The sequence below is a fragment of the Antechinus flavipes genome, chromosome 5 (genome assembly GCF_016432865.1).
Source record: "Antechinus flavipes isolate AdamAnt ecotype Samford, QLD, Australia chromosome 5, AdamAnt_v2, whole genome shotgun sequence".
In the NCBI taxonomy this organism is placed as follows: Eukaryota; Metazoa; Chordata; class Mammalia; order Dasyuromorphia; family Dasyuridae; genus Antechinus; species Antechinus flavipes.
Window position 1 is genome coordinate 244,083,153 of NC_067402.1, and position 16,764 is coordinate 244,099,916.

The window sequence follows — 16,764 nt, forward strand, 5'->3', positions numbered from 1 at the left end:
TAGAGCTTCATGTTTAGAGTAGTTCATTAAGTCTATAGCTCTAAATAAGTTAAGCACTATAATTTCCTTGATTATCTTTGCTTTTTATCTTTATTTTCCAAGTACTTGGGGTCATTTCTTTGTAGACGCTTGTATACAGTAAGAGCTTAACAAATGTTTATTGAGTAAATAGATTTTGTCCTAAGATTGTATTCAGAGGTATTTTACTTCTTTTTAAAATGTAAAGAGTTATCTCTTTAATAATTCCTTTTCAGTCTTTTATTGTCAACTTAGCAACTATTATAGAAATTAAGAGAAAATCGTGTGTCTTTTACTTTTGCAAGCTACAGTAAATCTTTGTTTCATTGGCCATATTGGTTTAAAAAAAAATTACTGATCCGGCTGATTTATTCAATCAAGCATTTTTACTATTTTTTCTTTCTATTAATTTTATGTTATGAATATAGACTCATCAAATAACATGAGCAAAAATATTCAGTACTTGTTCATATCCTTCATGGTACTGAACTTCAATGCCAGGTTGTACAGATTATAAAAGGGAAATTCTGAAATGACATCTAAAAGCAACAAATTCCTTAACTAAGTCAGGATCAGATTTAGATGTTTCAACATAATTGTAATTTTGTAAAATCTACTCTTTTTACTTCTTAAAAAAACTATTGCTGTTGATTCAATCAATTCATTCATAATTCTATTAGGTAATTCTGGTTGAGTAGAAAAAATATTGTGTTTCATATCAACTTGAGTTCAGTTCTTTCCTCTGCTACTTACTGTATATATTCCCTAATTAATAATTTCTTCATTAATAAAGTATAGCAGAGATGACATGACATCTAAATGGCTTTCTAACTCTAAATCCCTGGCATTTATGGGCTTCTCATATCATATGATTTTTTTTGCAATTCTTACTTACACAATGATCTCCAGTATGTTGAAGTGTTGAAGTAAGCTCCACTCAAAATGAAAACATGTTTAGCTTGAATTTCAATTAATTAACAATAAGATGACTTAATTTGACATTTGTATTATCTCATTCTCATCATGCATATTTTGTATTTTTTCCTAATTTTTGATGAGTATCCATGTAACAAAGATGATTCTAGAAGAAAGATAAAATGTTAGATCTTCATTCTAACATTTCTTCTCAATTGTTCTGATAATTATAGTTAGGAGCCTCTACTTGATGGTAAAAAGGCATGGCATCCTTCTTGAGATGAGAAACTCGTTATCCTTTATCTTTATATCCCTTCCTATATAGCAAAAGATACAGTACTCTACTGGTCTTGAAAAGTAGAGACTCAGGAAATTATTGTTTTGATAATTCACCAATAATATAATTTATAATCCCTAAAGGAAGGTTTATAATATTTAATTAATGAAGATGTCTAGTCAGACTAAGAAGAAACATTTATTTTTAGACAAAAAGATGGAGAAGGATAACATATCCAGTGCTTTCCCCATCATTATTTATTTTAATTTGGACCTACTTGGGCCCAACATGGGAAAACAGAGGAATTTTCATCTTTTTCTATTGAATGGGATTTGCCTATTTAAAAAAAAATATATATATATATATATATATATATTTGTGTGTGGTTATTTACAGTGATCTAATCTATTCATCAAAGTATCCCACTCTAATTTAAATAGATTTTTGCTTCCTTTCTACCCCCTGGTTACTCTTGCACATAAATTCATAGAAGTAGACTAATAGGAAATTGGCAGAACATCATACAGCAACTATATTTCTTACAATAAGAGAATGAGGAAAGGAAATAAAGCCTGACAAAATCAGATTCAGCCTTTGGTAATATTCAAGATGAATCTATGTTTTCATGCAATGGAGGCAGAGCTAATTTGCAGGCAAAAGGATCTAAGTTTGAAACTTCCTCTTCTAATTGAATGTCCTTTATCCTATCCCATACTATTTTCTCTTCTGTCCAAAAAAGAAAAAAGAAAAAGAAAAAAACTAGATGATCTCTGGCGTCCTTTCTATTGTTAAATCTATGAAGCAGGTATATTTAGGAATTGCCAAGCAAAATAATTATTCAAATGGGGTTGACTCTGAAAAGGAACTCACATTTGTGTCAGAAATGGACATCTGGTAACCCTTGGCATAGTCTTCTTTAATGAGTTAAGCACTCAAGTTGTGTTATAGCAGATTACTTTGTAGGGATTCACACAGAGAACAGTTTTTGTAGAATTTGTAATTTTGAAGAGTTTTGTTTATAGTATGTCCTTAGGGAGTTTCTTTGTTTTAACAGCATGCAGCTTGACAGAAATACGCTGCCCAAAAAGGGATTAAGGTATATATTTCTCTAGCGCAAATCCTGTTTTCTGTTGTTCTGTCAATTTTGTTTGCTGTCTTTCTCTTTCTCCTCTTTTTTCTTGCATCTGGCATTGAAAATAAAAAAAAAAAAACTCCTAGTCCTCATGATTTTATTTGGTTTTTATCAGAATAAAAACATTTTTGAGAAATTATATGCATAGACCCCATAAAGTGGTGACCAGAACCCTGAGCAAGTTAAATCCAGTAGAGATATATTTTGGAAAGTAAAGGTTCTTTCCTAAGGACTTAAGACTAAAGAAAGTTTTTCAGATGGTATTTCTGCTGTCAAAGCAAATGCAAATAGCAAGATTAGAATTGGAAATGCATCCATTTTTATTATATCCTATCTTGGAGGCAGATGTATGAGCCCCTTGGAGTCAGGGGCTCTTTTACCTACAGATGGGGCTGGTTGTTGAATATCTAACTGAATTAAGGAAAGCATTTTCATATTATTAGAGAACATATCAGATCATTTAGTCAAGATAGTTTATATTTAAATGTTTTTCCCCTACATCTCAAGTCATTCCTCAGATATCCATTCACTATTGGAAGAAGATGAGAGGAAGTTTGAGGGAAAGTACTGTGTTCAGGTTAAATTCCATTATGAATATTATTACCTTAGTATACAAAAATGTAATATTTCCTCTTTCTACAAGAGGAAGAAAAAGTTACATGTTATTGTACAGCTGTGCTGAAAGTTCAAATGACAGAGGTCCTGGAATATGATGACTTTACTTCTCAGTAGTGCTGAGTTCATTTACTTCACTACAGCTTTGAAATCTGGCATGCTTAGTGTCGTCATAGTAGTATTTTTCTGTTAATTAAATCTCTTCTATTGGTTAGCAGTTTAAAAAAAATCATTGCCAAATGATTTAATTTTTAAAAACTTTCTTGCAGAAAATTTATGCCACAATTAAATAAATGAAGTTCCTCTCTATTCAGATTCAGATAAGATGCCATATTTGCCAATGGAAATGCAAATGGCAATTTTGATCTGAACAGTTTTTTTTCCCAAATGAAATTCCTCTTCCCTTCCACCTTTTAGTCTCCATGAGCTCTTAGTCTGTCTGCTTCTCTAACCCTATCATCATGGGTGTCATTCTGTAAGAAGTTACTCACCTTTCTTGGTTTCTGGCTTACCATTTGTCCAACATTTCAAATCTGTGCTCACTCCATTATCCATCTCACCCCCCATGCCTTTGTGTCCTTCTCAATTAACTTTGCTGTCTTGCTCATTGCTTGTGATTTTTCACTCCATATCTCACAGAAGCATAATTTTCTTCTCAAGAATTCTCCTCTTTTCCTGTGAGATTCCAACAGATGGTGTTAAATCATCTGTAAAAACTGAGCGATTAAAATTAGATTCAATATGTTTGAGAATTTTGTTCAGTCTGAATAGCCAAGTATTCTTGTTTGTTTTCCAGCTTTTGGTACTGACTTGTAGGGGTGTTTAAGTGTCCCAGCTGTGTTGTTTTGCAGATACATGCCATCATCCCGGCAGGCCAGTCAAGAAGAAGGTAAAGAATGGCTAAGATCTCACTCAACTGGAGGCCTACAGGACACTGGTAACCAATCGCCTCTTGTTTCCCCTTCTGCTATGTCATCATCGGCAACAGGAAAATACCACTTTTCCAATTTAGGTAAAATCTTGATTCTTTTTTTTGCTACCTTCACCTTAAAAATAAATTGTTGATTTCCTGAAAAACACGTAAAAATTGTAATAACTTCTTCAATTTTGCAGAAAGTTGTATATTAAGAAACTCTCCCTAAAACATTTGCCAAAGATTTTTGGTTAATTTTTACATAATAAAAAAAAAATTATTTCAGGACTATACACATAAATCACCTAGATCTGGAATAGAGCTTTAGGAATTGTTAAAATGAAATCAAAACAACAAATCAAATAAATGACAACAAAAAGCAAAACCCCCACTTTCTTGAAGAATTTTAGAATATAAAGGAAGTATTCATTAGTAAATACTGGCACAGGACAAAAATCTAACCAAACCAATTGTCCTTTTAGATTTAAATAGTTGCATTCTATTATTAAGATCCCAATAATTTATCTTTTATTTTATTTTATTTTATTTTTCTTTTATTACTTCTTTATGGAACAATTTTTCTGGTCCAATAGCTGATTCTCTAAAAGACCATGCTTCTGCAATGACTTATAATTCCCAATACGGTCAGCACTTTTGGGAGTCTCACAGCAATTTCTTACCTTACAGCAGCATTTCAAGATCCATTTGGTTAGACTTTTATCAGTTTAAAAAAATGGGCATAAGGAAGGTAATTGGCCAAGGAGGTGTATAGGCCTCTAATATCAATTACCAAAGTTTTCATTCAGATGACAAAATGGACTTATTAAGGAGACATTTTATTCTCCCATTTTGCTCTCATTTTTCTCAATATGTCAGGTGTTAGAGAAATAAGAACAGTAACAAAAGAGTATCATCTCTCAAAGATCTTCTACTCTGCTGGAAAGAGTAAATTTCACATACATATAAAAGTACAAAATATATGAAAAGTAAATCTAAAGCACTTGGAGATACATTGAGAACTTAAAGTTGGACTTTTCAAAAAGTTTGAAAGCCATATAGGGATTCCCAACAGGTAAAGGTGAGGAGGAAGAGAATTCTGGGCATAGGGTATAGCCTAAGCAAAGATGGAAGTGTCAAATATGGGAAAGAACAAAGAGAGACCAGTTTCTCCAGAGTGTCAAACATGAGGATGTAATATTCGGGCTAGCTTTCTGGAGGTCCTCCGAAAGGGCCTTGGTCTCAGCAGGATCGTCACCACAAGGATGGACAAGAATAGAGTCTAAAGTCTTTATTGTCTTCTTCACAGTCTGTGTCTGTCATAATCTGACCCAGTCTCAGTCTGAATTAGTTTCTTCCAGCAGTCTGCCAGTCTGCCAATCTCAACCAGTCTCAATCTGAGTCTGACTTTGTTCCCAGTTCTCTCAGTCCTTAAATACCTTATTACAATTACATCATTACAGTATACTGAGTATAAGCCAATCTAGAGTAAGTATATCATTATGTCAAACTAGAGTGATTATATCATTATATCAAACTAGAGTGATTATATCATTATATCATATTGGATACATGTGAACTAGAGAACCATTATCCACTGAGTTAATACCTTGTTTCAAGTATACTTCTTTCAAGTATACTTGTTCCTGCCCTCTACAGGAAAACATGAAAGAAAACCATCTGAAAAGATGAATTGAATACTATCTGTGAGAGTTTTTAACAAACTACAATCTGATGAATTGTATTCCAGAGGCAAAAGATGATGGGGGCTACAAAATCTATTCATCAAAAGAATAACATAGGCCTGTTTTAGGAATATCAATTTCACAGATATTTAATATTTTAAATAGAAGTAATGAGGGAAAAAGACAAATTCAGAGGCTGTTTCAATCATTGAGGCAAAAAAATGATGAATACCAGAATTAAGGTGGTAATTCAAATTTTGAAATTTGAATGAAGGATTTTTATTCCAGAGATACTGTGGAAGCAGAATCAATAAGTCAAGAAGTGAAAGAGCTGAGGTTGATTCTAATATTTCACAACTAGGTACCTGGTTAAGTCATAACCATCTCTGTTTTACCTTATTTTCAAAGTTATATTCAGCTACAATTCTAGAATGGTGGTGATGATTATAGTTAGCATTTATGAAATGCTTTAGGGTTTGCAAAGCACTTTGTAAATGTTACTTCATCTAATCTTTACAACAACCCTAGGAAACAGAGGCTACTATTATTTCCATTTTATAGCTGAAGGAATTGAGGTTAAAATAGAGGTTAAGGTGGACAGCAAGGTGAACTTTCCTAAATATAAGCTGGTTCTCAATCCAATTCTACCATGAGACCTTTCCTTTCTAATCAGTTTAAGACAATTCTCTATTTTTCTGTCCTTTTAATGTCTGAACAAAATAAAAAAAACACTCCTATGATATGTAATAAGAATAAGATTATTTTAATATATCCTTATGAAGGAAAATAAAAACCATAAGTTAGAAAGAAGGCAGGAAGGGAGAAAGATAAAAAGGAAGGAAGGAAGGTAGAAAAGAAGACAGATAGGAAAGATGTTAGAAAAGAAGAAAGGTAGCAGGGTAGAAAGAAAGCAAAAGACAGGAAGGAAGGAAGGAAGATAAGAAGAAAGAAAAAAAAGAAAGGAGGATGGCATAAAGGAATGAAGGAAGATAGAAATAAAGGAAAACAGAAAGAAAGATAAGAAGGAAGGAAGGAAAGTAGAAAAAAGTCAGGAAGATGGAAGGAAAACAGGGAGGAAGGAAAAATGGGGGAAACAAAAGAGATAAACATTTATTAAATACTTCCTATGTACCTGACATCGTCATGGAAACCAAATGAGATGTAAAGAAATATGTTTCCTTCTCTTCTTTCCTTCTCATACCTTGAGAAATACCATTTAATATTTAATCATTTCTAAGGTTCCAAATAACTCTAAAACTATAATTCTTATGAAGTAACCACAAATTTCCATCAGCAACCCAGAAATTTCTATTAATGTATCTCTTCTCAAACACCAGCATTCACGTTTGAAATTAAAACAAAGCAAAACACAGAGTAAATAAAATGGACTATTTCTTTTTCAAGTCTATTAGATTTTTTTTCAGTTTTGTGAAATAAATAAAATGGTTAATTTTATTATTTTTCATTGCAAATACATAGCATTTTAATGACATTTTTTAGAGAATGGGATTTTGTGATCTGGATTGGGCACTTAGCCACCATTTACTACTTTTCTTTTTGTGAGAATGAATTCTTAGTTCTATACAGCTAGCTCACAAACATAATTTTGTACTACAACTTGTAAACTGGATGGGTTTCTTTGACATTAAAAGAATATATATGGTAAAGAAAAGAAAAAGGGGTAGGAATTATAAAAGTTACCTACAGCTTGTCTGGGTGGATTATTTTTAACTAAATAGAACAACTATCCACCATTAATTTCATTTCCATTTAAAACAAAACAAAACAAAAATATTCATTTAGCTTTCTTGCTATTATAAACTAGCATTTATATGTCACTCGCTATTATATTATAGTTATAATGGTGATAAGAGTGTGAATTGAGTATTTGTTTACTGAAAATGTTGGCATAATACATATCTTAAAGTTTGGCTTATCTAATTCTAATATTCTACTTTGGAAATTTCATTTTAATTTCTCCTCCCACTTTCTGTCTGACCTTTAGATAAATGTATTACCATAATCCAGTTGGTAAAAATTTGGGAATAGATAACTTTTTATTCATTTCTCATTTTACATATGCAAATGTGTAATTAAATTTTTATTATAACCTCTGGAGATAATGACACTTTTTCTGTGTTTGTTTGATACTAATTTTAAAATGGTATTTTAAAATTTAAAAAGGAAAACTGAGGCTTTAGAATAATTACCATTTGGTATGTGACTAGAAAGACTATATGTGGTATAGTCGTATGTGGAAAACTGGCTTCAGCCAGAGACCCTGGCTTCCACTTCAAGTCTTAAATCATTTATAACTTCTTGATGCTATGTTTGGGTTTCTAAGACTATTGGTTAGGAAAAAAAATACCTTAATATAGAGAATTTCCTCACTCTGGAATTCCAGACCTAATGAGCTCAAATGGCAAAATAACTATATGGTATAGTTACTATATATATGTTATAGAACTAAATAATATATATGTTATAGAATATTTTAGGATAAATAATATCTCCTTACACTGATAGGTGGGGGACTTGTTTATGTAATCTCTTGAAAGAATCTGTTCTCTAGTTCAAAGAAAAACTTCCCCTTTTGAATATACAAGGAAATGGAGAATTGAATATATATTTTGTTTTGCAGTGAGTCCCACCAACCTATCCCAGTTTAATCTTCCTGGCCCCAGCATGATGCGTTCCAACAGTATCCCTGCTCAAGATTCTTCCTTTGATCTGTATGATGACTCCCAGCTGTGTGGTAGTGCCACATCTTTAGAAGAAAGACCCAGAGCCATTAGTCATTCAGGCTCATTCAGAGACAGCATGGAAGAAGGTAAAACCTGAGGGGTGAGAATAAAGGGTTGGGGGGAGATCTAGATTTTCATTCTGCCAAAATAAGGATAACAGTAATGTTTTGCTCCTGATAATGCTAAGAACACCTATGGACCTTGTACAAAACAGATGTTGAATAAATATTGTCTTACTGATTGCTAAAATGAATATTTATATGTATGGATCCCTGAAGGAAAGGAAATTTGAACATCATTTGGAGAATGATGTTCCTATTTGGAAAAGCTCTCTCAGAGCTTTCTCTGAGAAAGGAAGACCTCTGTTCAGAAGATCACTCTTATCACTTTTTATTAAGTGCCAATTATAAGCCATGAACTTATTAAGTACATACTGACTATGTGACTCTTGGCAAATCATTTAACTTCTAAATGCTCAAGAATGTAAGTGGCAAAGTACTAATACATATTGGTAGAGAATGAAAAAAAAATGAGGAAAAATCACTGGGAGTTTCCTCTCTTAATTAAAATATAGAACCAGTTTCTAATTCCCTCTAGTGCTATGTATAAACAAGTTTATGACATATACATAATAGCTAGCATTTATATGTCACTTTAAGCTTTACAAGGCATTTAATGTATTGTCTCATTCCTCACAAAAACCCTGGGAGTCAGGTACTACTATTATCTTTACTTCACCAATGAAGAAGTTGGGATTGAAAGATAATGTGACATGCCCAAAGCCACCAAGCTAACAAGCAGAATTTGAACTAAGAATTTTTTAACTCCAAACCCAACACACAAGTCTGACACAGGCATGCGGAATACATATTTGTATACTTACATACATGTCTATGGGTGTGTGTGTGTGTGTGTGTGTGTGTGTGGAGAGAGAGAGAGAGAAAGACAAAGAGACAGACATAGGGGAAGGGAGAGAGAACCAACAAAAGATTTTCTTGGGTTTTTAGGGCAATTTCAATTGGGGTTTACTAGAGAATTGTACTAGGAAAGATAAGTTAGTCTTTACCAACCAACGTATCTCAGAAACCAGTTCAAATTAATATTATATACTTCAACTAAAATAGCATATTGATCCAAATTCTGTTTTGTTCTGATAGAAGTTCTGACACAAAATGCCATTATGAAATGAACTCTGAGAAGTTAACCATTTTTAAACTCAGAAATCCACTCGCCATGTTCTGACCTTTTACAATTTATCTCAAACATCACATTTTGTGTTCTTTATGCATGGTAAGTTCTATGTTATTTTTTGAACACAAACAATAAATTTGACTTTACCCAAATAGCTATATGCAGCTTACATTTGTGAATACTAGACAAATTATATTAGCCCAGTTTCAAAAGACATCAAAGTTTGAATCAAAATTAAATATATATTGCTGTAGAATTCACTGATAACATAAAAGATGATCCATTGATTCATGAACATTTTTGCATATACTTTTTGTCTTTGTTTTTAAAGACGAAACATGAATAGGAAAAGGTAAAATACAATACAGTATATAAGTGGAAATTCACTTGAATAAATTTTTCAGGGACCAGCAGTTTTGTAGTTTGAATTTTTTCTTCCCTGTCACATAGCATCACCTTCAATGATATAATAACTTGACAAGGAGTCTTTGAGAATCATAGTTCCTATACAGGACTATAGTACTAGAATTTTTATGTAGAGCCATAGTACATAGAGTGTCAGACCTGAAATCAGGAGGACTAATAGTCCTAAGTTCAAATTTAGCGTAACACATTTGCTTCCTATGTAACCTAGTAAGTTACTTACCCCTATTTGCCTTAGTTTCTTCATGTATAAAATGACCTCGAAATGGAAATTGCAAACTACTTGACTACTTTTTCCCAGAAAACTCCAAATGGCCTGACAAAGAGTTGGACAAAACCTGAACAGCTGCATAACAACAAGAGTGCTGTACATTATCATGTGACCATCCCAGGATATTATCACCAAACTTACTGAAATTATTCTTTGATGATCCATTTGTGTATTCATGGAATCTCCACAAGAGAAAAGACTTCAGATGTAATCTAGTCTAATACATTCCCAAAGAAGAATACGTTGTTTAGCGTTCTTGAAAATTAATCATAAATTGATTACTCATTTATGAAAAACACACACTCTCTCTCTTCAAGTACAGCCCAATTCACTTTTTCATAGCTTTTAATAGTAGAGTAACTTCTCCTTACATCAAGACTACACAGTCCTCTGGTCCTTCTACCTGTTGCTCATAATCCTCTCTTCTTAGGGAAAGCACTCTTGAAATTAAAAATATTGATCATGTCCCAACTAAGGTTTGTATTGGGTTTTTATTTTTTTGACATTAAATATTTTCAGTTCTTCAACCCATCATGCAACCCATATGTAAATATTAAAAATACTTGTGATACTTGATTTATTATCTGGTTTATTAGAGTCCACACTCACCTCAACATTGCTTTGATTAGACTTCAGTGGAGTTAATGAGAACCATAGAGTTTACTCCCAGTGATCCACTTGGTTGCCAAGAATAGACAGACAACATATTCTCCAAGGGATTGAGGGTAGGAGAAGGACCCATTTCAGATGAAATTTAAACAAATATAAACCTGTCAGTCCTATATTTCCAGTACCTATAGTATTCCATGATTTGGAGATTGTGATTTAGAAATTGTATTATTTATCTCAGATCCATAGGAAATTTATAATATAATTAAAATCAAATAATCTTCTTCCATGTTGGATGAACCTAATGGAAACTACTGCAATTGTCTTTTTTTTTTTTTTTTTTTTTTGCTTTTAATCAGTTTACTGTATGGGATACTCTGTGCTCTCTAAATAAATAAAATGTATTCACCACTTTTGAATGCTCTTATATAGAGAAGCCCTAATTCAGAAATCAAACTAGAGGCAAATTCCAGGATGATTTTGCTGCTATAAATATAGGTATGACACTGAAAAAATAATTAATTTGCTGGGTATTACTCCATATTCCAGAACAAATTACTCTAGCTTTTTGAGATGTTTCACTTAATACCAAGTCAACAACTATTTCTGAGTTTAGCAGTCTCGAATGTAGGAGACAGATTAGATATTAAAGTGAGTAGAACACTGGGCCTGAGGTCAGGAAAATTTGAGTTCATATACAGCCTCAGACACTTACTAACTGTGTGACTACTCCTCTCTCCCCTTCCCCCCGCCCCCAGCAAGTTACTTAACCTCTATTTACCTTAATCCACTGGAGAAGGAAATAGCAAGCTACTTCAGTATTTTTGAAAAGAAAATCTCAAGTACACTATGGTCCATGAAACAAAACCAATCTGGAATAAGAAAAGGGAATAAATAAGTTCCTTTTAAATATACCTTTCACAGAAAGGCCTGGAGAGACTTACATGAACTGATGTTAGTGAAATGAGCAGGACCAGGAGATCATTATATACTTCAACAACAATACTATATGATGATCAGTTCTGATGAACGTGGCTCTCTTCAACAATGAGATGAACCAAATCAATTCCAATAGAGCCGTAATGAATTGAACCAGCTACACCCAGCGAAAGAACTCTGGGAGATAACTATGAACCATTACATAGAATTCCCAATCCCTCTATTTTTGTCCACTTGCATTTTTTATTTCTTTCACAGGCTAATTATACACTATTTCAAAGTCTGATTCTTTTTGTACAGCAAATAACTATAGACATGTATACATATATTGTATTTAACTTATACTTTAACATATTTAACATGAATTGGTCAACCTGCCATCAGGGGAAGGAATGGGGGGAAGGAGGGGAAAAGTTGGAACAAAAGGTTTTGCAATTGTCAATGCTGAAAAATCACCCATGCATATATCTTGTAAATAAAAAGCTACAATAAAATAAATAAATGAATATAACCTTTCAGTATTTAGGCGACAGATTATAAAACTATTCTTAAACTTACATTTGAATGTTTACAGCTGGAAGGAACTTAGGCATGAACATGTACAACTATCTTGTTTAGCAAATAAGGATATTGAAGTATGTAATGTCTATGTAACTCCCAAAGATTCCACAGCTTAGTTGGCCATGTGGCTAGGTCTAACTCAGGTCCCCTGAACTTATTCTTTCCACTTTAACAATTGTCATTCTGACCTGACAATTTTTAGAGGTAGTACAGATATGAAATTTTGAGAAGTAGCATTGTTTTGTGGAGAGTAGAATAGCTCTGGGGCTAGAGTCTATTATCAGAAGATAGCTTATATGTTAGAAGGAAGAGGTCATTGAGTTTAATCTAGTGATTTTCCAATTAAGAAAACAATTAGCCATATAAGGGTTCTAGTCCTGGCTCTATAATTCATGGGATTCGAGATCAACTTGGACCTGTTTCTTCATCTCTATAATGGAAATGATGACATACATACTGCCTATCTCAAAGAGTCTTTGTAAAAATCAAATGAAAAATTATATGTGAAGTTATCAACTAAACTAGAAAGGCCTGTATAATTGCATATTAGTGTCATCCTTTGCGAAACCATTAATGACACATATTACAAAGTATATGGAAGCCTACAGGATTTTTCTGCATTGACTGATAAGCTCAGCTTTACCTGGTTTTAATATTTTATGTATATAGAAACAAAATGAATTATTTGTAGTCCAACTTTTTTTAAATCAATAGAGATACTCAGGAGAGAGATACTACATGAAAAAATGAAGCAATAATTCCATCTACTCCATTTATTTTCTATAGCACTTCAATTTGGAATGCATTGAAATATTATGCATCTAAATGAGTATGACCACCTGTTCATATGTTAATTGTCTAGCAGAATAAACTGTCAGTACCTATGTCAGCAAAGCTATTGAAAAAAAAATGGGGGAAAAAACTCCAGTGAAAACACATTTATGTTTTCTCTTAGTGGTTGGTATGAAGGGGAGAGCTTGAGGAATGAAGAAAAGGAATGAATTTTGAAGCTTTCTGCTATTTGCTTATTTGGTTTAATGTAAGTCTGTGAATATTTAATCAGGAGGTTTTATTGTAGATCCTTCTGAATACAATTCCCTATTTGAGAGGTTCCTCCATATGGAATAATGTATGTGATTAATGGATTGTTTTATAATGAAAATGTTCTATGCTTTTTGCATTTTAGTAGGCTTGAACTTAGTATCTTTGTGTTTACTTTGAGTGTTTTGGTTGGAAGAAAATGCAGACAAAATATTTATCAGACAACCTGAATTTAGATTTTTCTAAAGCTATTTAGGCTTAACTTGTGTTCACTATATCTGCTTCCCATTCCTTTGGGGAGTTTGCCCTTTATGTTAAGGTTTTTAACTGATCTTTTGCCTTATATTTTTTTCCTCTCTCCCCAGTCCATGGGTCTTCATTATCACTGGTTTCAAGCACATCTTCTCTCTATTCTACAGTGAGTATTAATTTACAAAGTCACAAGGGAGATGGCAAAAATAGCTCAAATTTCATGAAGTTTTGCTTTCAGTTAAATTAAAAATAAGCTGATGATAAATTAAATGAAATGTAGTTAATAACTCCCCTCCCCCAGCAGGTTCTATTAACAGTTTCTGAATGTGTTCTTTCACTTGAATTGAGGTAAGCAAAACATTTTAGTTAATGTGTATATTTAAAACTGAAGTACATCAAAGTGAAGAGTTTAGTACAGTTTCTGAGATACCAGGGTAATAGCCCATGTTCTATCTTTGTCTCCCCAAGTTTTAACCTGTTTCTGTTATATGTCCCTTAAGTACCAAAGGGGTAATTGATGTTCTAGTATGCTTCTTTCATATTATTTGAATTCTCTTATTGGAGAAAATTATTCTGAAAGATCAGAGATCTGTCTTGTTTGTTTTTAAATGTTTATTGAGGGATGGATTTGGATTTAAAATGATATTTCCTAAGAGGAAAGTATTGATTTAAAAGAAAATCCTTCTAACCCTAATGTACATTATTATATTTAGTTTCTTTCTAACCCTCCTTCCAAGGAATGTGTTTGATCTGTCCTTTCGATAATGTATTATTGCAGCTTGCTGCAACTGGTAAAGTATGGGGAATCAACCTTTTTTTGGTCATAGACACCTATTTCATATAAAAAGCAGTTATATTGAAATATAGCTATAGATGTAATACTAATATATAACATAACTAAAATATAGTTATATATTATACATAACTCTCCATAACTGAAATATAGCTACATGTATATATAATAATTTCACTATAATTTTTTAATGTATATATTTTACCAGATTTGAAAAATATTCTGAAAGGGAGTCTACGTGTGCCCATATTTACATATTATATTGAAAAATACATTATATAACTTGTAATGTGCAATATATTAATTACAATGATTTTATTATATTGAAATTATCTGTATTATATATATGAAATTATATGAAGTTAAATATATAGTACATATAATTATATAACTGAAATATAGTTACATATCCTATATAACTAGGCCCTAAATGAAATATATATATATATGTAACTCTTTTAGTATAACTGAATTTTCTTTGTAATGTTTTATATATTTTATTTTATGGGTTTAGAAAAGATTCTAGAAAATGATATGTCTGTATATAGATATGTGTGTGTGTGTGTGTGTGTGTGTGTGTAAATATACATAGATACACATATATACATATAGGCATAATAATATATTCATTTGTATATATTTGAACATATAGGTCTGCATAGATAGATAGATAGATAATAGATATAGAATTAATAATGATGAGAGTAATTTTATTTAGCATAACTATGTGCCAAGTTCTATGCTAAATACTTAGCAATTGTTATCTCATTTCATCCCACAACTATCCTAGGAAATAGGTATTATTATCCCCATTATATCAATGATGAACTTGAGACAGATTAAATGATTTACCCAAGTTTACACAGCTAGAGCATTGAAGTACAAAATATGATAAAACAGGTCTTTTCTCACTTCACAATATACAAAATATACAAATAAACCATGAATCTAGAGCTTCCCCAGTCCAATGGTGGCATTTTAATTTTGAGTTTATTTTCCTTGTTGGTACAGTGGAAAGAGCATTGAACTTAAAATTATGGGTACTGAGTTCAAATCCAGGACCCATCACTTCTAACTTGGATAAGTCACTTTATCTCTCTAGGACTCAGTTGCCTCTTAAATTGCTTGAGGCTGTATGATCTCTAAGGTTTTTTTCCAGGTCTAAATTTATAATCATGTACATTTAAAACAACTAGCCAGTTGGTTTAGTGGCTATAACACAGAGCCTGGTATCAAGATTTTCCTTAAAATCGAGTTTCATATACTACCTTTATGACCCTAGCAAATGACTTACTCTGTTTATTTCCACTTCCTTAGCAGTCATTTCTGCTTTGACCAGAAACTCTGAGGGTATTCCTTCCCAGATTCATTCATTTATCCATTTATTTATATATTTAGATTTTTTTTTAACTAGATGAAAGAGGAGATTCTTTGCCTCATTTACTACCCAGCCTTAATCACTGAATGTGTGCAGCCTCAGTCAAACTGAAATCTGTTGAAAACTTTAGCTTAAAAAGGCCAACATTTTCTATTTCATCCAGGTGAACAAAGAGCAGGGACAAGACAAAGTATTTGACTTCGGATATGAAAACCAGACATAAATTCCACTTCCTTGCCAGACTCAGAAATAGGTGGAAATCATTCCTATGGAAAGAAGCATGATTTGGGGGATCAAATTAGAAGGATTTGACCTCAAATAGACTTCAAAAAGCCATCTTTCAAACTCCTTTTTGCCCAAAGAACAAATCTTTGTCTTTTGAAGTTACATGGCATTTTTCTAGGATAGTGGGTTTTCTGATTTATTGGATCTTATCCATCCATATTTGGATTCAAACTCGAGAACTAATATTATAGTTCCAAAAAAAAATTTCTCCCACATATCACAATTCCATATCAAAAGCTTTAAAAAAAACCTTATAATTGTGCCTAAAACTATCTTAGGGCTGATATTATGTAAACAATGAGATCATGATACACCATTTTCAGAGAATTTGCAGTTAACCCAAAATCTAACAAATTTCTCTTAGACAATTCTTGCATTACTAAGCAGTAGAACTTTGATACGGCATCTTATCTAAACAATCTTTAGCATTACAGAAATTATTTTGCTCTTAAAATAACCATCACAAACTTGAAAACTTAAAAAAAAAAAAAACCCAGCAACAACAAATATTCAGTTATTAGGATCATGTAAAAATAGGCTATCCTTTCTAACAGGGTAGGCCCAGAGACGGGCTGAGCACAAGTGGGATTCTTTCCATTTTCCCCAATTATCAATAAAGAGAGGGTGTGGAGCCAATAAGAGAAGGGTCAACTGTGCCCTCATTTATAATTATGCTAACTAATCTAAAATAAAATTATGATGCAGTTTTCAATCCTAAATTTCAT

At 32.3% G+C, this 16,764-nt stretch overlaps 1 protein-coding gene across 1 annotated transcript in view; it reads left to right on the forward strand.

The window, feature by feature from the left end:
- Positions 1–16,764, forward strand: part of NAV3 (neuron navigator 3) — a 426,206-nt gene that overhangs the window by 292,233 nt on the left and 117,209 nt on the right. Inside the window, exons 17-20 of the mRNA XM_051962478.1 lie at positions 2,265–2,306; positions 3,809–3,969; positions 8,194–8,382; positions 13,697–13,749. Of these exons, the coding sequence (XP_051818438.1) occupies positions 2,265–2,306; positions 3,809–3,969; positions 8,194–8,382; positions 13,697–13,749 (445 nt within the window). The remainder of the gene's footprint in view (positions 1–2,264; positions 2,307–3,808; positions 3,970–8,193; positions 8,383–13,696; positions 13,750–16,764) is intronic.